Source organism: Bactrocera tryoni, chromosome 5, assembly GCF_016617805.1.
Source record: "Bactrocera tryoni isolate S06 chromosome 5, CSIRO_BtryS06_freeze2, whole genome shotgun sequence".
NCBI lineage: Eukaryota > Metazoa > Arthropoda > Insecta > Diptera > Tephritidae > Bactrocera > Bactrocera tryoni.
In genome coordinates, this window is record NC_052503.1 from 67,155,463 (window position 1) to 67,180,059 (window position 24,597).

At 37.2% G+C, this 24,597-nt stretch overlaps 1 protein-coding gene across 2 annotated transcripts in view; it reads left to right on the forward strand.

Annotated features, from left to right (window-relative positions):
- LOC120778821 (somatostatin receptor type 5-like) overlaps positions 1-19,706 on the forward strand; it is a 50,865-nt gene extending 31,159 nt beyond the window's left edge. The window contains exons 2-3 of one of the 2 annotated variants that reach the window (XM_040110827.1): positions 16,654-16,734; positions 17,264-19,706. In XM_040110827.1, the coding sequence (XP_039966761.1) occupies positions 17,502-19,223 (1,722 nt within the window). In that variant the 5' untranslated portion in view covers positions 16,654-16,734; positions 17,264-17,501 and the 3' untranslated portion in view covers positions 19,224-19,706. The remainder of the gene's footprint in view (positions 1-16,653; positions 16,735-17,263) is intronic. The other variant, XM_040110826.1, reaches the window with a different exon arrangement.
- Positions 19,707-24,597: the final 4,891 nt, after the last annotated feature.

A 24,597-nucleotide genomic window follows, 5' to 3' on the forward strand; every position in this document is an offset into this window, starting at 1 on the left:
CTTTTATAGTTTCAGATTGCTACGGGGTATTTTTTTTAATTTTTAACCTGTTTTTATTTTGTAATTTTTGTTATTCTTTTTGATATCAATAAATGACTATTAGGAAATTGGATAGTAAAAATATTGGCTTTTGTACGACACTTCAATGATTCAAGTCTCTAGAATGTAGATTTTTATCTTTTGTTTTACAGCTCAAGTAACTCCAACAAGCATTAAGTGCCTCACATTTACCCCGCCCTCCATTCCTAGTTTTTTTCATTAAGAATAACTTGTAGTTTTTTTGTCAAAAAAATATAATAGTGAATTCTAAGATCAGTCGAAAGCTTATATAAACAAGAATTCTTCCAAAGCATGAGCAAAAATGGTCTTCGCTGAACACCTGCTTACTGAAAGAAAATATATGTGACCTGGTCTACGGAAAGGGGGCTTAGGTGTCAAAAAAAAGGTGTTTCACTTTTTAGTTGATTAGGAAGGAAGATGAGATGCTTTTTCACGTGATAGAAAAGTAGTTTTCGCACGTTAGCTCCCTTTTCGTAGACCAGGTCACATATATTTATATTATATTTCGAGAGCAGAAATATTTACAATTCTCACAAGGTTTGAATAAATTAAATGATTGAGATCCAAACAAATTTATATGTGAACCCTTTGAATTCTTCTTTAATTAGGAGGATAATAGGATAAATAGGATTTCGTAAATGGTAACAAATGTGGGGTTTTGTTTGAAACTCTCAGCTATGTATTCTACATTTTTCTGTTTTATACTTGCAGTGGACAAAAATGGCCTCTACAAGAAATTCTGAATTGCGTCTTAGTGCAATCAGGAACCTCCTCTCTTATTACATTACCAGAAATATTGTTTAGAATGCCTCCTACCATTTTCTGATGCGAAGCAGTTTGTCAAAAAGAAAAACTTCCAATCAGTGCTCGGCCATTAAACGGCCATCGAATTTGTTAAGCACTCAAATGCAAGTTTTGAGTTTCGGCAAACACTTCCACTGAACAAATTGAAATCGAACATATCTACATCTTCGGACAACAAGCGTAACCATTTCTGTCGAAATCCACAGCAAGCTGCAAAGCAATCCAATCAAAATCAATTGCCTTGGTCGACGACAAGGTTGGCGATTCCAGCGCAGTTGTTGTTGTTGCTGGCCTAATAGCAATCACGCTTTGTTGATATTTGTTGATAGTGAATCACTTGTGGTTTTTGCTATTTTTGCTGGTGTTTTAGCGATTGTTTCTAAGTTCTTACAATTGATTGACTACTTGTTGTTTCAAGCAAGTACAACAACAACATCGTTTGAATTAGCAATTTGCGACTGTTGCTATACACTTCAGCCTGCCAACATCTTTTCGGATCTGTTTATATTTTCAAGTTTTGTGTACTTTTTTTCGAGAACGTTCTCTCTCTTCTTCTGCTTTTCTTACTTCTAGTCGTGGCTGCATTTTTTCGCTTATTTCGAGTATTACATTTTTTTCGTTTTTTCGAAATCAGCTGCCACTTGGCTAATGGATTCGTTTGTTTTCATTGGCGGCGCTAATGGTTGGAACAGTAAAAACCCAACAACAAAACGGCAAGCGCAAGTAAATACACATGTTGTTTACCGTAAACTTGCTCATACACTTCGGCCGTCTTCTGTCCATCACTCTGCGGAAGTGATTTATTATGTAAATATTTATGCATTTCAGTTACAATTCACTTTAATTTCTTAATGAGTTTTGCGAGCGAAAAAGCTTTAAAATATTTTTCTTCACTTTTTACTCATGGAACTTAACGAAACATCTTAATATAGACTTATGTAAAATTTCACAACTTTCTTGAATAAAGACTGCTGTCAGATGCACTTCGCTCAATGAGTTGATAGATTTGTATAGTATATTGAGTTTTCTGAAGTATTTATAAAAAGAAAAAAATAACGTTAACTTCGGTTGCACCGATGCTATATGTAATACCCTTCACAAATACAAAATATGACTTACAAGAACTTGATTCCGATCATTCAGTTTGTATGGCAGCTTTATGCTATAGTGATCCAATATTATCAGTTCAGACAAACCAGCATCTTATTGAGGCAAAACGTAGAGATGGACACGGCTAAATTAACTCAGCTCGTCATGCTGAACATATGTAATATATAGGAACTCCGACGATTTCTTCTGAATGATACAAAATTGATATTGATATCATCGGCCTCAACACCCGCGCCGTTAGTTCTGCTTTCTTCAGTATGGACAAGGAAGCAAAACAAATGGGTCTAGCAGTGAACGAGGGCAAGACGAAATATCTCCTGTCATCAAACAAACAGTCGTCGCACTCGCGACTTGGCTCTCACGTCACTGTTGACAGTCATAACTTTGAAGTTGATAATTTCGTATATCTTGGAACCAGCGTAAACACCACCAACAATGTCAGCCTGGAAATCCAACGCAGGATAACTCTTGCCAACAGGTGCAGGTGATCTTCGGACTGAGTAGGCACTTAAGAAGCAAAGTCCTCTCTCGACGAACAAAAACCAAACTCTAAAAGTCACTCATAATTCCCGTCCTGGTATATGGTGCAGAGGCTTGAACGATGACAACAACTGATGAGTGGACGTTTGCGGCATTGACATAGTTCAGCGAATTAAAAGACAGCGGCTACGCTGGCTAGGTCATGTTGTCCGAATGGACGAAAACACTCCAGCTCTGAAAGTATTCGACGCAGTACCCGCCGGGGGAAGCAGAGGAAGAGGAATACCTCCACTCCGTTGGAAGGAACAGGTGGAGAAAGACCTGGCTACGCTTGGAATATCCAATTGGCGCCACGTAGCGAAAAGAAGAAATGACTGTCGCGCTGTTGTTAACTCGGCTATAAACGCGTAAGCGGTGTCTACACCAATTAAGAAGAAGATACAAAATTCGTGGCACCCACCCTTTTAAGGGTATAATTATCGGATAAAAAAATTTGTTATACACATTCAGCAAGGGTTATTATATGAAATTTCATTTAAGCGCTAAGCCCACTCTTCTTGAACACAGTAACACTATTCCTTTAGCCTCAGGGACCTATTTTCCCTCTTTCATCATAAATATGCTAATTGTTTGTAGTTAAATTCACCACAGGAGCGTTAAAGGGTTACATGGGTTTGCTTTTAATAAAAAAACAGACTTTTTTCAACAATTTTTTACTCTTATAAAAAATTAATATACACTATTAACAAAGAAATTCTGAAATTTTTTGAAAAAAAATATTTTAAACTCGGCCATTGCGACGCCATTTGCAGTGACCTTTGGGAAAAAATATGTGCCCGCGTTGGCAGGATAACTCCGTACAAGATCATCTAAAGTGAAAGAAAAATACATGGGAAACATTTTTAATGCTTCAACTTCTTAAACTCGTCGTCGTGTGGCTCACATTTTATACACCGAACGATTTGTTTACCGAATTCGACCATTAATTCGACCGTTTGCCCTCTTCCAGGTAGTTGATGTAAATTTCACAGCCAGGGATGTCTTCAACTTCTTCAAACTATATTATTCAGGTTAAGGCCATAATTGGGACTTGGTCTCTGGTGTGTAGCAATCGACTTTTAAAAAGTGTTCACTTCCAGACAGCTGTGTCGTCTTACCAGGTATCGCTTGTTATCCGCAGCGAAGAAACGAGGCACCAACCTTGAAACCAGCTTCATTTGAAGGATATGACATATCCGGTCTTTTGAAATATGTGCTATCTCAGTCATCTCTTAAATTTCCCAGGCGAGATCCTGGACTTTTATTACGTTATTCTCCTTGTAAATATACGAACTATTCCCTCAGTTTTTAAACTATCGTTTTGAAATTTTGCAAACGTCATTTTCTCTTTAAGAAGCTGCTTATTTGTCGGAACTGCCGATATCGGATTACTATAACATATAGCTGCCATACAAACTGATCGATCGGAATCAAGTTCTGGTATGGAAAACTTTCACATTTGACAATGTATCTTGACAAAAGTTTACACAAGTTATTTTCTAAGGCAACTATGTAATTACCGACGAAATTGTTCAGATCGGTTAACTATAACATATAGCTGCCATACAAACTGATCGATCGGAATCAAGTTCTTGTATGGAAAACTTTCACATTTCAAGATATATCTTCACGAAATTTGGTATGAGTTATTGTTCATAGAAATAATGTAATATCGGAAGAAATTGTTCAGATCGGCTCACTATAGCATATAGCTGCCATACAAACCGAACGATCGGAATCAAGGGCTTGTATGGACAACTTTTGCATTTGACATGATATCGTCACTAAATTTGACATGCACTACTGCTTGAGGTAATAATATAATCTCCGAAAAAATTGTTCAGATCGGATTACTACAGCATATAGCTTCCATACAAACTGAACACATAGTTACTAAAGGAAATGCACCTGGAAGGGTATATTAGCTTCGGTGCAGCCGAAGTTAACGTTTTTTCTTGTTTTTGATGTTTATTCAAAATAGTTTGATTGGAATCCGGGAAGAATACCTTTGATTATTCATTATAACGTTCAGTTAATAAAGCTAAAGCTTTGTTGCATTTTCTCCAATTATCCATTAGATCCATTTGCAGTTGGTTTTTATACCCTGAATACGGCATGGGCTCATAGAAGGGAACGTCAGTGTGAAGAGCTCAGTCGACTGTAAATACGCAAACTGTCAGTTCTTGATATATCGATAGGAAATTTTGCACCTGACCTTTTCTTTCCAAGAAACTGTTCAGTGAACTCACTCGGCGAAATCAACGACAAGAGTGAAGGAACTCGATAAAAAAATATTTGTGTGGAGACCTATCCGAACGTGTCCTTTGGCGTAGGTGAATGAGTGTAAGTGATAGCACTTGGCGAAAACAACGTCAAGAAGTGTGGCCGCAAGCCGATTTTCACCTTGCGCTGTGGCGCGCCGCATTTTCGCTCGTATCTCGGGAACGGTTCGTCCTACGGCCATGATCGCATATACCATTTCGGTAGCAAATGACGTGGCAAATAACTTTTGTTTCATACATTTTGCCATGAGATGCGTATTTCAGGCGCTAGTTAGACAATTTCACGATTTTAAGCGAATTTCCGAAATTTCAAGGCCGGAGTTGGGGTTGAAGATGCAATCCGATCTCAAAACAAAAAGTTGCATTGGAATCTGAAAGTACTAAGGCAACTTTTCCGCACTATTAGAAATCCCGAATCGAAAAATGTCCGGAATCGACCCACCCTACTGTTCACTTATCGGAAATGTTGATATGGGACCTATATAGCATAAAGCTACCATAAAAACTGGCCGCTCAAAATTGAGAAACACTTTCAACTTATTTCATAAGCATTCCTTTTTCACCTTTTTACTGCACCTAAATTCAAATGTCACCAGCAACTTCATTATCACACAATTAGTTTAGGTTTCCGTGAAAGATTTTTGCCAAAACAAGCCACCACATTTTCACAGTTTGCACCCATTTCGCGTGTTTTTGTAGTGTTGCATTTCATTAGCTATTTGTCCGGCTTTCAACGCTGCCATTTCAATGGCCATCACATGCAATTCGATTTGTTTGCCTGCTACTTGTCGCAACACTCACGCGAACAAGCACGCAAAAACAACAGCTGTTGCAACAAAAAATAATGTTGCAATATTGATGTGATTTGATTTCGAAGTTCGTGCCATAACAACAAAAACAAAAATATGTTTTGCCATTTCATTGCAGTTTTGTTGTTGACTACTTGCAACGCGATGTATATCGTTGTTTTTGTAAAATGTTGTTGTATAATATTGTTTGTTGTTTTAACTCTTTTCGTCGTTGCTTTTGTTCCTGTAACGACATTTTATTGTTTTTATAGCCGCTCAGTTGCCACTTGATTGGCACTTACATGTCGTCATGCCTCCGTGTTGCTCGCTGCAAACGTGCAACACACTCACACAGACACACTTATTCACCAGCAACATCACTTCGAATTAGAATTTCGATTGTGGGTTTGTTTGCATTTTGGTTTGTGCATTTTTGTCACCATTGCGGTTACGTGACTACTACTACAACAAGAACAAAAGCAACAACAGCTGCAAAATACGATTTCCATTTGCCATTTATCGCCGAACATTTATACAAATTGGCAACTTAATGCGTTCGCAAGTACCGCAGTGCAACATACCATTACGTTGTTGCCGCCACTCTGATTTCCGGTAATGCCACTACCGTTGGCTGCTGCAATTTAGTACCGTTAAATTGTATAAATTTCGTAACCAATTGAAAGTGCTCGTCGGGCAATTGAAAGCAATCGGCGTTTAGTGCGCAAAACAATAGCGTTGAGGGAATTGCGCTTTTGCAACAACAATGCGAACAAGCTGAGCTTTGCAATTGTTGTAGCTAAGACATCTCATTAAAGTTCAAATAGCATATATAAATAACAAAAGCTCGCTCATGGCAATCATATAAATTGCATTCAGTGCAAAGTGCTGCAGCAAATTCTGAAAAGCACAGTGACAGCTACAATAACAATAAATTTTGGGTAGTGAGTGCAATTGGGTTAGTTTGCTGTAACTGTTAATTTATCCTGCAATTTCGTAATTTATGGGAAAATTTATTGGAATATAGTCATATAGTTTCCTAGTGGGCGATAACTCTAAGCGACTGCATTGCGAGTTCTTTTTTTATAGTAGGGAAAAGTATCGAAAGGTGGAGTTCGAAACTTTAATCCGTAAACCTAACCTACTCCCAACTCAAGATGCTCCCATGGAACCACCACATAAAGTATTACTTCTTAAGGGTGACAAAACACTTTATGTCTCTTCTATAGCATGAAGTTGCCGCTTCGCGTACAGCTTTCCACTTATCAGAGGACTAACACCTAAGTACAGTCAAATTTTCCACCATCAAACTACCACCTAGTGCAGTTTCTAACATTTCCCTTATGTTTAGAAACCGAGAACAATGGAAAAATAGCCTCTGAAGCACCTATGCCCGCTTAATATTTGGGTCAGGTGGAATCCCCATGTTGTCTCGTTATACACGAATGGATGTTAGGTATAAATCTGTGGCTCCACCGTCCTTTGGTGGAGGTTTATCACCCTTGCTGTCATATAATTACGATCTTCTTTCTCACCTCTATTTTTCTTTTGATTTCTGTAATTGGCGCTGATAGCTCATAAATCTCGTGAATTCGTCTCCCTGGATGTCTATGGGCGGCATGCTTGCTGTACTTCAGCTACTTCGCTGGATATAGTTAGGAAAGCACTTGTTATTCTTATTGCTGTGAATCTACCGCATTTATTGGTTTGGTATACGTCTACGTTTATGTCTAGTGACTGTATTCATATTAGAGCATTATACGGTTGGCGACGGTTGGAGCGCACACAGCCTCTATTTGCCATCATTCTTGATAAGGCTTTGTAAATTTTATTTGCTTTATTTGATGTGCATGCCAAGTGCTTCTTGGATTTTAGTTTAGAGTCCAATATTACCCCTAAATACTGAAGTAATCGCACACTCTCCTATAGCGAGAGTTATTATTTGTTCAATTTTCCTGCTGCTTATGAGCAATACTTCTGTTTTGTGCTCAGCCATTCATTATACTTATTTTGAAGGTCATCAAGTTGTTTAGCTACTGTTACCGCTATAAGGTCGTCTGCGGGTACGATTAGCTTGACGTTTTATGGCTGTTGTATTCTTAGCGCCCCATCATACACCAGATTCCATAAAAGAGAACTAATACTTGAACCTTGTGGGGATCCGCTTGTAATAGGGTAGCTCTTGGTGCCTTCGTTGGTGTCCTTTTGATCACTGGAGCCACACTTAAGCCCATATTAGGCTCACTGTGTTCTCAAGTGGTAACCAATTGAGTATTATCCAGCAGCTAAGAGGATTTTATAAATTACCTGATTTTTTTCCAACCCTGCTATACAATGTCTTTTAACTTGAATCATTTGAAACCATGGAAGATACCCGAGGTTAACCGGCTGAAAACTGGGCATTTGCAACGATAACGTTACAGCTACTTATTATCGTATGCACCGTCGATTCCAAAATGTACGCTTTTCGAGCTATCCACATCAACATTAGCTTAAAGCACTTCTGCGACATACACTGTGTTGCTAGAGTTACATGACCTGAAGTATTCCTCCATTGCTTCAACAACATCTTTTGGAACAGCTTGATGGTCTAGGCCATTTTTTGGAAATTTTTATCCTAACTCCCCTCGAGCGAGCAAACTCATCTTCCATTTCGTTTTCTTCTATTCCTAAATAACGGCGTAGCCACATAATTTTTACCGAGTTACCCACTTGCAGTCTAGTTATTGCTTACTTACTTAAATTAAGGGAGTGACGCTAAGTGTAGACTGAGTGTGGGCGCTATGTATAGCCTTAATTTCTGCTTGGATATTCACTATAAGCTTAATTAACTCGCTGGTTTGAGCAGACCCCCACTTAGCGTCTTACACGTGCAAACAACATTGATTAGGAGGATTATGGGGAAAAGATCTGGTGATTATCTATACTGTTATCCATATATCCTGTAAATTGCGACCAATTTCAAGAGGTATATTTCTATACGCCTAATTTCTAACACCGTTGACGTACTGACTCTAGGAACCTCATAAAAAAATCCGACACTGATTACGAACACTGTGAGAGTACATAAGGCCTAACTTATCTCGACAGCCTCGACCATGAACTAAAAGAAAATCACAGGATGGGTCCCCACAGGGAGAGCAGAAATTTCTTCAATTTTTTAATTATGGAACTTACGCAACTTTTTCTGTTTTTCTTTCTATCTCACATTCACTCTCTAAAGGTAAAATCAAAAGATGGGTCCTTACAAAGAAGAGTAGAAATGTCTTCGAATTTTTATACTCCCGTAACAAAGTTGCTAAGGAGAGTATTATAGTTTTGTTCACATAACGGTTGTTTGTAAGTCCTAAAACTAAAAGAGTCAGATATAGGGTTATATATACCAAAGTGAACAGGGTGACGAGTAGAGTTGAAATCCAGATGCCTATCTGTCCGTCCGTCCGTCCGTCCGTCCGTGCAAGCTGTAACTTGAGTAAAAACTGAGATATCATGATGAAACTTGGTACACGCATTTCTTGGCTCCATAAGAAGGTTAAGTTCGAAGACCAAGCCATAAATAAAGATATTAAAGTGAAATTTGGCACAAAGGATCGCATTAGGGAGGGGCATATTTGGACGTAATTTTTTTGGAAAAGTGGGCGTGGCCCCGCCCCCTATTAAGTTTTTTGTACATATCTCGGAAACTACTATAGCTATGTCAACCAAACTCTATAGAGTCGTTTCCTTCAGGCATTTCCATATACAGTTCAAAAATGGAAGAAATCGGATAATAACCACGCCCACCTCCCATACAAAGGTTATGTTGAAAATCACTAATAGTGCGTTAACCGACTAACAAAAAACGTCAGAAACACTAAATTTTACGGAAGAAATGGCAGAAAGAAGCTGCACTCAGGCTTTTTTTAAAACTGAAAATGAGCCTGGCGTCGCCCACTTATGGACCAAAAACCATATCTCAGGAACTACTAGACCGATTTCAATGAAATATTTTCTTAACCCCCTGATAACATGTAGGAAATATGGGTGAAATCGGTCCACAACCACGCCTTCTTCCAATATAACGCTATTTTGAATTCCATCTGATGCCTTCTCTGTATAATATATACATTAGAAACCAATGATGATAGCGGAATAAAACTTTACACAAATACGGTATTTGAAAAATATGTAAATGATGGATAATGAAATCTCGATTATCACTTTATCATGCGAGAGTATAAAATATTCGGTGACACCCGAACTTAGCCCTTCCTTACTTGTTTTAATTATGGAACTTACGCATCTTTCTCTGTCTTTCTTCCTCATTCCCTCTATCATGTTCAATCTCTTTCTTTCTCGATCTCTCTGGCCATTTTGGGGAACCTGTCTTTATCTAAGCTTTTAAATAATTATCTAAGCATATATGTATAATAGTTAGTTTATATTACAGATGTTTTAAATAACTTATTAAAGGAGAGAAAAAGAGGGATAGAGAGAAAGAGCGACAAACCACCTATTATTAATGAGAGAGAGGTAATTACCCATGGGATCTATAATTTGAAATTTCTCTCGTCCACCTTTTGACTGATAAAAGCGATAATTTGGATGATTCTGAAATTCTACAGGTAGTTTGTTGAGATTCTTCAAAGAATATGGCATGTTCAAATAAAGTGACACTTGGAGTTAAATCAGTTTCATTACGTTTACAGTTTTAATCAACGTTTTGGCGATTTAAAACATATTTCACGCGTGTTGCTTGCAATAAGCAATTTAATGTAGTGAAACTAATCACAACAGATCTTCATTTCATACTTCACTCTGCACCCTGTTCAGCATCTGCGCGCTCCTGTCAATTTCTCTAAACCAGCACACAATACCCGAAATTCAATTGAGCATCATTTAATAATAAAATCAACTTATTTACACAACAGCAATATGAGTAAATGTGTTTGTTGTTATGTTGCTAAGGAGCATCTCGGCAGGCGCATATGCTTGTGACACCGTTGTGCGCGTGGCAACACTTTAAATTCAAGTAGAGCAACGGAAGTGAAGTCAACCGAAATGCCAGCAGAAAGTAGCAACTCATTTCCCGGAATCACAAACACACACACAAGAAGCCTCATGATGGCAAAAACGTTATAATTTTGCTTGGCAATGCACGGCGGGTGAGCAGGCGGCAAGCAAGTGAAGAAGGCAAATATAACAAAGCTACATATATATAAATACGTGTGTATGTTTGTGGTGCACACGTGTATGTGGTGTGTGGCATACATTTGGGAGCGCATTGTGAGTTATTTGCATTTTGGCTATTCACGCAAATAGTGATTGAGTGCGGTGTGAGGATGTGTGTTTGTGAATGTGGGAAATTGTAGTAGAAAATCCAACGCATGTGGAACTAGTTCGGTCATGGTTGGGTAAAAGATCGATGAATGCACATGCTTCTGAGAAACTAAATTGTCCAAGTCTAGAAATAGTGTAGCCCTGATCAATAGGTTACTTATTTATTTACAGCGACATACTGCTATGTTCTTTATAATTGAGATTCAAAAAACGTTTCTGCAGAATTTTATGTACTGAAATCTATAGCCAATCCGTTAAATTTTTATTCTTTATATTATTATTAACTCAAGAAATAGAGTTGAAAATCCATTATAAACAGATATTTTTATCTTGAGTTTTGTGGCATGCTTTTATAGTTTATAATCAAGATCCTAAAAGCTTTTTAGGAACGTTTCGGTTAAGAATGACAAGATTGGTTAAGACTTCATTGCAAAATCAGCAGATTATTTAACTGTTTAGCTGATTAAGTGTGTCTAATTCTTGAACCTTTCGACTAAAGCAAAAACATAACCTGGAATTAAAGCCAGTCTTGATACGGGCACCTCCTTTTCTTTCCGTCGAATATTCTACTACCAGCAATTAACAAATACAGTATAACTTAAAAATCGTCTCCACATCTGCAGCACAAACTTCAAATTTTAACAAAGTAACTGTAAATTTAATTACTTAATATACCTTTAGGTAGAACATCATAATAGCATGTACCTTTGTAATACAGTTTTAGGCGGAAATTCATAATACCCTGTATTTGACAGTTTTCACAGGAGAAGTTAAAGAAATTTTTCTGTGAAGAATTTCATATATATATATATTTATCTTGCTTAAATTTCGTAGTCTTTTACTTAAAGACGTTTTCAACTAATGCTTTAGGAATTTTCTTTTTCAAAGCTTACCCTTAGCAGGTACTTCAAAATCAGCAAGTAATGTAAAAATTTCACCTCTTGTATGGACGATTTAAAAAGTTCAATTGAACTACTTTTTAATCAGGTCAGAAATCGAGTGAGGGAGTATTTGATCTCCTTAGTCTAACTAAATTTTTTCAATTAGAGTTGTAAATGAAGCTACCGCTGATATTTTGTAAATTCCTTCTCAATTTAGTGAATAAAATAGTCTAGTTGGAACCCAGAGCAAACAAATATCTGTTCTGCAGAACCCAAATCAATGTACCATATTAAATTATATAGTATGTATAAGAAATATCTATTGTCTAAAAAAGTGTGTCTTCATTAAAAACGTATTCAACTTCTTTGACATTAATCGGATCTACTTTTGAAAAACTGCCAGAAATTTTCTAGGAAATTAATATTGATGACTATTTCTGTGTACAAGGTATCTACAGAGTGCACGAGTGGTTACAGCGTTTTCAAAGTGGACGTGAGGATACACGGATAAATGACGATTAATATGTGGACCAATCAAAATCCGTGATCACCGGAAATTCCATCGAAACTGTGTGTGAATTCATCAAAAATCAGCCGAAATCATCATTGAAATTCATGGCAGTGGAATGGAATATCGCCAAAACATCGATTTATCGCATTTTGACCGAACATTTGGGCTTACGAAAGGTGTGTGCACGGTTTGTTCCGCACAAATTGACTGACGACTAAAAATTGCTCAGAATCCAACGTTCGAAGGACGATTATTTGACCAAAAATCACATTCTAACCATTAACCACTCCCCGTATTCAGCTAATATGACACCATGCGACTTCTTCCTTTTCGAAAAATGAATTTGCCCATAAAAGGAAAGCGTTATGCAGACGTGGAGTCCATTCAAAAGGCTTGCACTGGCATACTGGCGGCCATAACGGCCAACGAGCTAAAACACTCGTTCGGCATACTTTTGGACCGCGCATAAAGCTGTGTTGAAGCAGAAAGAGACTATTTGGAATAAAATAAATTGATTTTGCAAAAACAAAAGGACTTAAATGTTTACTTTGGAACGCACCTTGTACATACGAAAATACCTCTTAGCATGAACATGATTTTTAAACGGGTTTTGGCTCGCAAATACCTGTTTTCTTTTAAAACTGAAAATTTTTCAGGATTGCTGTATTACAAAGCTCATTTAGTATATTTTTAAACGATAAATTAGGTATTTTCATTTTGCCACCAAGTTCTTATACAGAAGATTTCTTCATTTGATCAAATATCTTCAGGGAATTTGTTCTGGATTATTGTCTTAAGCAGTGACGCAATATCAGAAGAAACTGTGGTCAGATCACCATACTACAAGTATATAGCTGATATGTGAAACACTTTTTCATTTGACAAGATATCTTCGCCAAGTTTGGCATGAGTGATTATCTAAGACAGTGGTGCATTCTTCATAGTAATTGTTGAGATCGAGTCATATCTGTTATATATACAGATACCATACAAACTTACCAATCAAAATCAAGTTACTATAAAGAATCTTGCAAAAAAACTCGAGAGCGTTCAACGGGCGGTGCTCATCAGCATGTGTTGGGACTAAGATCCCCTCCAACTATGGCACTTAACGCCATTTTGCACATATTGGCCGTAGAGACCTAAGGTGTATGGCTGCGAAAGTTTCTATCAAGATCAGAGAGTCTGGGTTCCTAAAAGAACACGTGTTTGAACACTCGGAAATTCCCACTCATTTTGACTTCATACCGCATCACTTGGATCATGGATTCGCCAAACCGAACTCTGACGGCTCCTCTTCTGTCCATATACCGACGAAGGAGTTGTGAGTGGGATGAAGCCATTATAGTACAGGGGCAGTAAGCTTCTTTACAGATGGGTAAGAGCTTGGGGTGAAGTTCGGCAAAGAGGCTTACTGTCAGGAGCTCTCTTTCCACTCCAGCTGCAGACTTTTTAACTATTTTAGTAGTATTAACCTAAGGAATCTTTTGTATTTGTGAAGGTATAACCGAAAGTCCAAAAATTATAAAAGGATTATATCTTTCGATGAGGAAATTTTCTTCTAAACGGCTGGACCTTCAAAAGGAATCATCTTAACAATTGATGATGATAAAATTCTGTAAATGCACGCAATTTTTTGTTGTTTATTAAACAAAACGCATTTTCAGAAAAATTCACGAAAAAGACGATTTCTCTGATTTTCAAGTGGATGTAAGATGTAACTTCTTGAGCTGCCTTCACGTCGTACTTTCAATTTAAAGTATTTATTATATGCAAGTCTAGGTCAAGAAATATGTTCACTATTAAATTGTAAAGCAACTCTGAACTCTTTTCGCATTCACTTTGAACTAGTGTTGGAGTGATTTCAAATAAAAATCAATCAAGTTTGTTTGCCTTGCTGGCGGCAAAAATATTTAAAATTTATATACAAACACATATACATACATATATAAATTGTATATGTATGTTTAATCGCATGTCTGAATGAGTGCGCACATTTATTTGTTTGCATTTGCTTGTGAGCGCCTTTTAAGCACAAAAGCTCACGTTGAGCGGGTAAATTTATTCGGGTAAATTGATACGAAAATGCGTGTCACTGGCACAGACAACGGCGCCAATTGGCAAACACACACACACACACAAACACCGACTGAAGTGTGCAATTAATAAGCAAACACTTTAAAGCGATTTATTTGCATTAGATGTATACGCAAGTGTATAAAATCCGCTACACAAAGTTTAACGAACTGCCCCTGTCCTCGCATGTGCACATAGACATTTGACATTTGAGGCAAATTAAATCATCGAGTTGGGGTCACCTACAATTAATACCAGTAAATTGCAAAACTTGTGTGGCTGACAACATTGCTTAGGCTTTTTGCATACATCATGGCATTTGTGTGCTTTTAGGCGCACATATGACACGCTCAACTAGGTGACGACTGAAGCTGGCGTAATGAATTGCAAAAAGCCTATTACGGAGCATAAGTTTTCAAGATATTTCATAACTGCAAACGTTTTAATAAAAGGATTGAATATGGCTGCGGCGCCTACAGGTATGCAACTGCAGATTAAATGACGCATGGAGCATAAAGCGTGGAGCAAACGGTTGCGCTTAATCAGATTTTCGCAGAAATGGTGGGATAACAAATTTGTTTGCCGTATAAATCAGTTTGAAAATCATTTCCAGCAAATCGATTCGAGTTGCCACTCAGCGTATACAATGTGTTGTTGTTTTCGCCAAGCATACGTATAGGCGGACGTAATAATTGCGTTACGTAAAACAGGCTGTAGTATGCATTTTAATTAAACAAATTGCTCCGCCACGCTTATGCGCCTGTGTGTATGTAATGTATAGTTTGCAATGTGCGAAAAACAAATCCGCAATGTTTTCAAGTGAAATTATGCACACTTCCTAGTAAATACAGTTATATATTAATATGTATATGCTTATTTTGTACTATTTTATAATTCAAATCAGTGAAATAGCTTCCATTGGCATATATTATTTGACACCTAAAAGCATATACACTCGTATGCATACCTATAGTATAGTTTCGGGCGCTTCTACCTTAACGCACTTATGCGTATTTATTTATTTATATCCACAAATTGAGAGATTTTCATTTACGCAAATAAGTGAATATGAATTTATTCTAAGGAGTAAATACTTCGACATACAGGCAGCCATACGTAAACCTACAAAATGGTCATAAATTCATTGGAATTTTCAATTCCGCATACAATGTGTAAATATTTATGTATAACAGTTATTTTGTACGTTCGCACGTAAGTCTGTTATATAAATACCAAGTTGTTTGTTTTTGTTTCTTTAGGCGCAATTCATAACGAAGCGAAACTGCATAAATTTAAGTGGCAATTGTTGATTTCGTTTTAAGCATCTGATGCCTTAAGCCTTGTGTGCAAAATAAAATACTAGTAAATAATACTAATATAACCAGAAATTTATAGTATGCTTGTCTACTAATAGTAGCATACATTTAGGAGCGAAACTTTTGGTTTCAAAGTTTAACAATTCTACCAAATTTTGAGGTAACTATTAAATGTTCACTAGAAGTAAAATATTCGATGTATGTACTTGCTGTTTTTTGTTATCAAAAGTGAGGTATAAGCCTAAGTAGTGAAGCCAAGCCAAAAGAGATTAGACCACTCACTATATGTATTGACTTACGCAAAGTTCAGATCGAAGGTAATTTAAAAGTACTCGCTGCTTGATACACAATAGGCAGAATTAAAAAGATCTAGCTTAAAAATTTCATTCGATTAAGTTGAGCCCAATAATTTTACCTAGTAAAACTTAAGACATACATGATAGAAACGACACAGATCTGTTGAAGATAAACCCTTTTTGGTTTCTTGAACCTGTCTAAGCCCCAGCATTTTATGCCAGTGGCGATTTCTACAAGCCCTTTCTTCTTCCATCACTCATCTCATAATATGTGTAGCACCGCAGGAAGAGCGGTTTCCGTTCTATTGGACAGGTTGTCACAGCTTCTTTCGCTAGATCATCTATTGCACTACAGCGCCATTTCAGTGGACGAGATTGCCTGAAGGGGCACCCAACTATCACTGAGGATCGCAATACGTTTCCCGTTATAGTTTCTCTAGAATAATTCCTGCCTATTTGCTAATGATGTAGACATTAACTTGAAAAATGCTTAGAAACCTGCCTATGGGTACTGACAGTTTGGTGTGGTACCACTATGCTGGCCCCGATTTCATCTGCCCTTATCGAGCCGTCTGTGTACTATTACAAAGTGCTCCTGCGAAGGTACTGCTCAAGTATGAAGTTCTCTTATTTGCTTTTATTGCGCAGTGAAGTCATTTTTAAAATAATTCTCTTGGTAATTTTTTCTTTTAAGGTCACCAACCCATGTAGTCTTCACAATCAGTGAACTTCGCTTAAACGAACTTCGGCTTACATCTTTACCCTACAAATTAAAGTAAGTGCAACAAGCTTTTAAGGTCACCAACCCCTGTCATCGTCCCAATTAGTGAACTGCGCTAAAGCGAGGACTTTAACTTCTTTAGAATCTACTTACAGAATCTAAAAGCATTTTGCCAACTCGTATATTTCCACACTCTTAAATTGAGTAATATAACATGAAATTAAACGTATATATATAGGGAGTATACATATATTCATAGCACGTTAAAACACCGGAATCATACAACAGTGAAATCTGTAAATTTTTTTTTACTAAAGCATACCTTTAGGCGGAAAATTTTAATAATTAACGCTTGAACGCTTTCAGTCAGGAACTTTAACATAATTTCAAGTGACAAATCGTAAACATTAAACTTTTTGAAGCGCAGCCTTTCACTATAGATATACCGAAAAGAGAGTATATATAGTATGTAAACATACTTCTATATTAATATAATACAATACAAGCCTACAGTTATGCTACATTAACCTGTACAAGTATTGACTTTATTGTACAAATTTTCAATTTAATATTTCACTTGCAGGTCAATCTATAACAACGCCTCATTGACTTTCAACGCGTCCATGCTTACATACCATACATACAAGAAAATATTAAAATCACTTGAATGAGTAAAGAACTTGCGAAGCTTTTAATAGCCAACAACAAGGCATACATTATTGAAGCGTAAAAGCATTAAAACTCAACTGACAGCTGTCAGCTGTCCATCGGCAGCAAATCAGTCAAGCGCAAAACCCTTAACGAAATTCAATACCACAAAAATGTGGTGGCAACGGCCAACAACGACGACGGCGACGAATCGCATGACATTGATCATCTTCAGCAGCGCATTTTTGTTATTCAATTGCATGGAAATAGCAGGTGGGGCACCGGTGCGCATGACAGCTGAGGGCGGTGAAACGATTGAGCGCGACAAAGCAGAAGCGTTGACGACAATTTGGCCTGCCAGCAGTACAGTGACGCGCGTGATGAGTACTGCGGAAAAAGACAACATAAGTACTGTAACGCCGAGTCAGCAGTCGAGCGCGCAGCAAATGTCAACCGATAGGCGCACTGTAACGCCACGAAATATACGTAATACCACGCACACGTCAGCGGCATACAATGCAACCCACGTGCATGCAGCACTGACCGGTCAGCATACGCCACGCAGACTCACTTTTTATGAACACTGTTTGGGGAATCGCAATTCATTCCCCGATCTGACCACATTCATACTCTATTCGCTCGTTTGCGTTGTCGGCATCTTTGGTAATACGCTCGTCATTTACGTCGTGTTGCGTTTTTCAAAGATGCAGACTGTGACGAATATTTATTTACTCAATTTGGCGATCGCCGACGAATGCTTTCTGATCGGCATACCATTTTTATTGTATACCATGCGTATTTGTGGTTGGCGCTTCGGCGAATACATGTGTAAAGCTTATATGGTTAGCACTTCGATTACGCAATTCACCTCATCTATTTTTCTATTGATCATGTCTGCTGATCGCTACCTTGCAGTTTGTCATCCGATCACCTCGACGAAATACCGCACGCAACGCATCGCTAAGATTGTATCGGCTATAGCATGGCTCACTTCGGCTGCGCTTATGCTGCCGGTCATACTGTATGCGAGCACTGTTAGCCAAGATGATGGCGTGAATCTCACTTGTAATATAAAATGGCCTGAAACGTATAAAAGGCATTCGGCGACTACGTTCACGCTGTACATATTCTTTCTCGGCTTCGGCACGCCACTCAGCTTCATCTTATGTTTCTACTGTTTGGTCATACGTAAGCTGCATGCAGTTGGCTCAAAGCACAAGTCGAAAGAGAAGAAACGTTCGCACCGCAAAGTGACGCGCCTTGTGCTCACCGTCATCACTGTTTACGTATGCTGTTGGCTGCCATATTGGATATCACAGCTGGCGCTTATCAACTCTAATCCCATGGAAAGTCCACTCTCACGACTTGAAATACTCATTTTCCTACTGCTCTGCTGTCTGGTTTACTCCAACTCTGCTGTAAATCCGATACTCTATGCTTTTCTTAGTGACAACTTTCGCAAGAGCTTTTATAAAGCTTTCACTTGTATGACTAAGCATGAAGTGAACGCTCAACTGCAGGCAGAGCCAAGTTTGTTGGCGAAACAAAGCAACAGCAAACATCGGCAGAAGCGTCTGCTCAGCACTAACGAAAATGAGCCACATTTTATAGCAACAACAAGCGCAAATAACAGTTCCTCGGTTACAACTTCTTCAACAACCATAGCGCCAGCGGGTGAGAAGGCGCCAGCCATGCTACTGGCAACTGCAACTGCGTCGACAGATGTCACCGCTGGCAGCGCTACTATGACGCTGCAACCAAATGGACGCACAACGGTGCGCGCGGCGACACTTGAGGGTGAAGAGATGATACTAGTGCTTGATCATGAGCGTCCGATGTGCGCGCTGATGGAGCGCGATGATGTGATCAGCAAGGTGCTGCAAACGGATTTGTAGACAGCGGTTTTATGCATATACTTTTAGGCGTTTTACACAAAACATAAAAATTACTAATCATATGATTGATCGTTACTAAAGTTTAATGTTGAAATAACTGTCAAAATATTGTTGTATTGTTTAAGATTTTTTACCTTTAAACAAAAACAGCACGTATATTTTCAAAAGTCAGTACTTTGGCACACATTCAATTAATTTTTGCTCAAATGTATGCTTCAAAATATAAACTAGGTACTTAGTTTCAGCCATTAGACTCGGTGGAATTTTCGTGAAACATATTTGTGGTACAAAATTATATTGTTCTACTGCCGGCATGAGATTATAAATAATGTATTAATTATAAAAAATCATAAAAAATATAGTTTTGTATACCAATAACTTTTCCTAATAAAGTTACAAACAACCAATATTAATCCATACAGGATGTAAAGCAAATTACTAAAAATTTATATAACTCTAAAACAAATTTCATTGATATAAAATTTTTTTAATGTGTAATTTATTTATTTTAATTGTAACCCTAAAAGTATGCAATAACCAGTATCTACCAATAAACTTGCTGTAGAACTCAATTCATATATGTATGTTGTTATTGTGATTATTTTTTATTTACAATCCTAAAAGTGAGCAGGATTTTTTCTTTCTTTTTTTTGAGGGTTCTAAGGAACCGTCGCCCACCCTGGAACCGCGTTCGCATTATTCCCTCTCTAGTTTGGTACGGCAGTTTTCTCCACGCTCAGATAGCTCTGCACCACAGCATTGACGTAGTCACAGATTCTAAAATTTTTTCTGAAGCGTCGATCATGTCCGCCCATAACGCGCTATGGAAGGCGTTTCGAACGCTTCAAATCGCCAATAGAACTATTCGCTTGTATTTTGGGCATCTACGCTATGCGGCTTCTAAGTTTTCCATCACGCTGCGGATAGCGTCTATAGTTGTCCTTCCGAGTCTAAAACCGTTCTGCCTAGAAGAGAGTCCGCCAGCTTCGTTCATAGCCGCCTCCAGTCTATGTTTATTTAGTCTTTCATAGAGCTTTACCGCTGTGTGTATAGTGGGCAGTACGCTGATGACAAGCAGGGATACCCTTTCCCTGTTGATTTCGTTGTTGTTTCTCGAGGTAGGTATTGTACATTGTTTTGAGAATTTCTGCTGGCATCCCGTCCAGGCTGGGCGATTTGTAAGTTTTGAGCTTGCCAGAGGCCAATTACAGTTTCTCGAGGGTGAACTGGGGGATTTCCGAAAGTCTTATAGCCGGTTCCGGTTTACTGACTTTTTTTCGTGCAAAACGAAAAACAAACAAAGGCAACATCATAAGACGAATATGTTAACACATAATGAAAGCATAAAATAGTTTCGAAACTTTCTCGTTAAAGCAACGATGCCCGATTATCAGCATAAATCTACAAAATGTTTTGTCAATCTCCCAAATTTTTAAAGAAGACTGAAAGAATACAAAATTTTTCAAAAATTGTAAAATGTTATTGAATTCTAAAAATTATAAATTAATAAAAACGAAAACATCTGCAAATTCTTAAGAACATATAATAATCTTTAAATGTATATATGTATATTAATTAAGAAAAAAAGTAAAATATAAGATATAAAATAAAAAATTAAGTATGAAGTATAAAATATAAAATATAAAATATTAAACACAAAGTATAAAACACAAAATATAAATAAAAAATAATATTTAAAATATTTAATATTTATATAAAAAAATATTAAACTTCAAAAACCAAAAACTTCTCGAATCTGCATCTGTCTTTATAACCGTCTACTCCCTAACACATAAACTTTGTAATTGAAAAATTTGCTGAAGAAAACTCTTTCGAATTTGATAAATGTTAACACAATAAAAATGTTGAAATAAAAAATATATATTGAGTTTAAACGAAAATGATGAAAAACCCGTAATTTATTGATAAAATTGTTGAAAAAAAGAATTTATTTTATTCAAACAAAGCATTTACGTACACTATTGGTGAAAAAATATACTATAAGATAAGAATAAACACATTTTTGGCCTTTATAAGAATGTAAAAAAATTGTATAAATAACTTTTAAGTTTTAATTTTAAGAAAGTTGTCCAAATTTTATGTATTCGAAATATATTAATATTATATAATAAATGTAGGAAAATATTAAAAATGTTTAAGTTTTTTATATACATTGGGTAAGTATTGACATATGTAAATAATGCAAACTTGTACAAAAGGCTGAGTAATTTTAAAAGAAAGCTAGCTTGAACTCGAATTCATAGAGTTACTACTTAGATAACAATCGTGGAAACTGAGGGACACTTTTACCTAAGAAAGATAGAGAAACAAAGAGAAAAAGCAAAAGTGAAAGAAAGCGAGGCTATTTTCTTATACACAAGTATTACTAGACCGATTGTGCTTTGCATGATGAAAAGGAACTTATAACTTTGCAAGTACTTGTGGCTTTCCAGTGATCGTTGTCGCTCAGAATGAGCAATTCAATGGTGGTTAACAAGAGGACTGGAAAGTACCAACCTCTTATAAAAAGATGATAACACTGAAAAATACTGTTTTTATTGGCAATATATATATTTCACGAGTCTTCAATATGGTAAGAATACACGGAACTTAGTTAATTCAATTTTATACATTCGACATTGTTCCACGTTTAATTAGTAATTCTTCGAAAACAACAATATTTTTCACATAGTTACGATTATACATCCTCGACTGTTTTCTAGTATCGTTTTGTTGAGGCTCTATATTGTTCATTTCTATAACTTTCAGAAAGGGCTGAAGAAAAAATTGTACTAAAGATACTACGCACTGTTTCTGGGAACAGAAATTTTAGCATAATGCTTGACTTGGCTTGAACTTATAATGTCATATAAAACGTTGATGTCCTTGAAAATATATATTCTGGGCTTACATCTTGATTCCTTGCCGAAAACTTTGCGTACTGTGAACATAAAGACATTTTCTTAATGGCGAAGCACAAACAAGGCAAATGGAGCACAGGAATGTCAGCGGACTATTGCTTGATACTTAAAAAAGGACTTCCAGAAAATAAATATTCACGAAAATCAATTAGTATTTTAGTTATACTAAACAATAATTTTTCCTAATATAGTTAATTTTTATACTTATTAAGAAAATATATGTGTTGATCTCACAAGAAAACCTGACGTGAACGTTTTTTTTCATTCACATTTCATAGTACATTCAAAATTTGATATTAGATTTCATGTGACAAAAAATATGAAAATTTTGTTAACCAGTGTAGTCTGACGAGAGAGGCTTAGCTTTACAATTCTTTCAGTCATAATGTTTTCACATTACCTCAGAAGATCATATTATTCTCATCGATAATGAGGGTATGAGGTAGACACTCTATAACCAATACGAGACATTACAATGTTTCTGGATATTAATATCTGTTTATCAATAAACTAAATAAAAAATAGAAAGTGAAGTAAACCAGATGATCTACGATATTAAAATATGTCGACGCAAACTGAAAGTTTCTGCGTCGTGCTCAAGAGCACAGCGGATCACAACAATTCCTTGATGAGCGCGTAAAACAATGTAAGCATTATTTGGAACCACTTGGTAAGTTGGAATGGATACCTATTCCACCTTGATTGACTTCGAGGCTCATCTAAAATATCTGTCGCACTCTGACTTCGGTACCCGGCCACAATGCGACTCCACATTGACCTAACTAAAAGTCAGCTTAGTCAGTATTTGAGTTTAGGCTACAGCAACAATTATACTCCCCGAAAGAGCGAACTCCAAAGTCTTACTGCTTCACGTGGTATTTGAATTTAGTCTCTAATGAGACATCTTAACGATGAGTCGACGTTACGAGGTTTCGAGAGAAAGGTTCTGCGAAAGATTTATGGTCCTTTGCGCGTTGGCCACGGTGAATATCGCATTCGATGGAACGATGAGCTGTACGAGATATACGACGACTTTGACATAGTTCAGCGAATTAAAAGACAGCGGCTACGCTGGCTAGGTCATGTTGTCCGGATGGACGAAAACACTCCAGCTCTGAAAGTATTCGACGCAGTATCCGCCGGAGGAAGCAGAGGAAGAAGAAGACCTCCACTCCGTCGGAAAGGCCAGGTGGAGAAGGACCTGGCTACGCTTGGAATATCCAATTGGCGCCACGTAGCGAAAAGAAGAAACGACTGGCGCGCTGTAGTTAACTCGGCTATAATCGCGTAAGCGGTGTCTACGCCAATTAAGAATAAGAAGAGACATCTTAATTACTTCCAGTTAAATCCCCATTCAGCGACTGGTGACATTAGTAGCTTGAACTTCAAATGTCTTTTCATTGGTAGAAGGCTCATGCCAACTGTTATAATTTCAATTCAAGCTGAATATTACAGGAATAGTTTATGACTACACTATGGCTATTTGCATATGGCAAAGCTCTAACAGAAAGTATATCTTTCTCTTGCCAGTTAAGTATTCTTCCGTCCGCCCTTATAACACTAATACCTTTACATTTTTCTGGATCTACTAAGACGCTTTAATATTTCCATTAAGTTTCACTCAATAAAGCTCAAACTCAGAAGGGCACAGTTTAAAATTTCACTGAGAGACTTTGACACCTGCCCAACGAAAACCTATCCATATAAATTTTTTGCATTCCACCACCAACCTATTATCATTTTCTCACCAATTATTATTATTTCCTTAAATGAAGCTATGTCAACTGTCGTTAAATTTTATTTCCTCACCATGCCTTGTCAAACTTTTCAACTTTCCTCAGTGTCAAGTTAAATTATATATGAAAGGCGTAATTTGGTAAAACTTTTCTAGTAAAAATTTCATCCACGATATTAGTGGCACGACACAGAATCATTGCCGACCACAATAAGTGGCGATTATGGTCTATTTCACTTAGCTGCGCTGTCACCCCTTACAGTATTCCGCGTACCTTGCTGCCAGAAAGTTTCGCACATCAAATAAATGTGAAAACTATGAAAATTAAAATGAAAACTTTTCACTTTCAACTTTTGCCGAAGCCAAAAGTGAGAAGCGCATGAAACCACTATCTGTCGATCTGACTTATGTGTCATTCTAATTGGCTTTTGTGCGTCAAGTCAAGTCAGCGCAACCACTCGTTGTAAATACAATGCAAGTAGTTTTATATATGTAACGGCATTTGTATATATGTATGCGTATGAGATTTACTCTTCACACACAATCATCACATGTTTGGTTTCTATTGTGTGCGCTTCAATTCAGTGGCCATGTCAAAACTTTGGCTGCCACACAATGCGTCTCCATGCAACCCACATCTGCATTTTAGAGTCTGTTTCTGACACACTTCTGCTGTAATTTCACTCGACTTTGAATTTCCAGCAGAATTTATTTATTC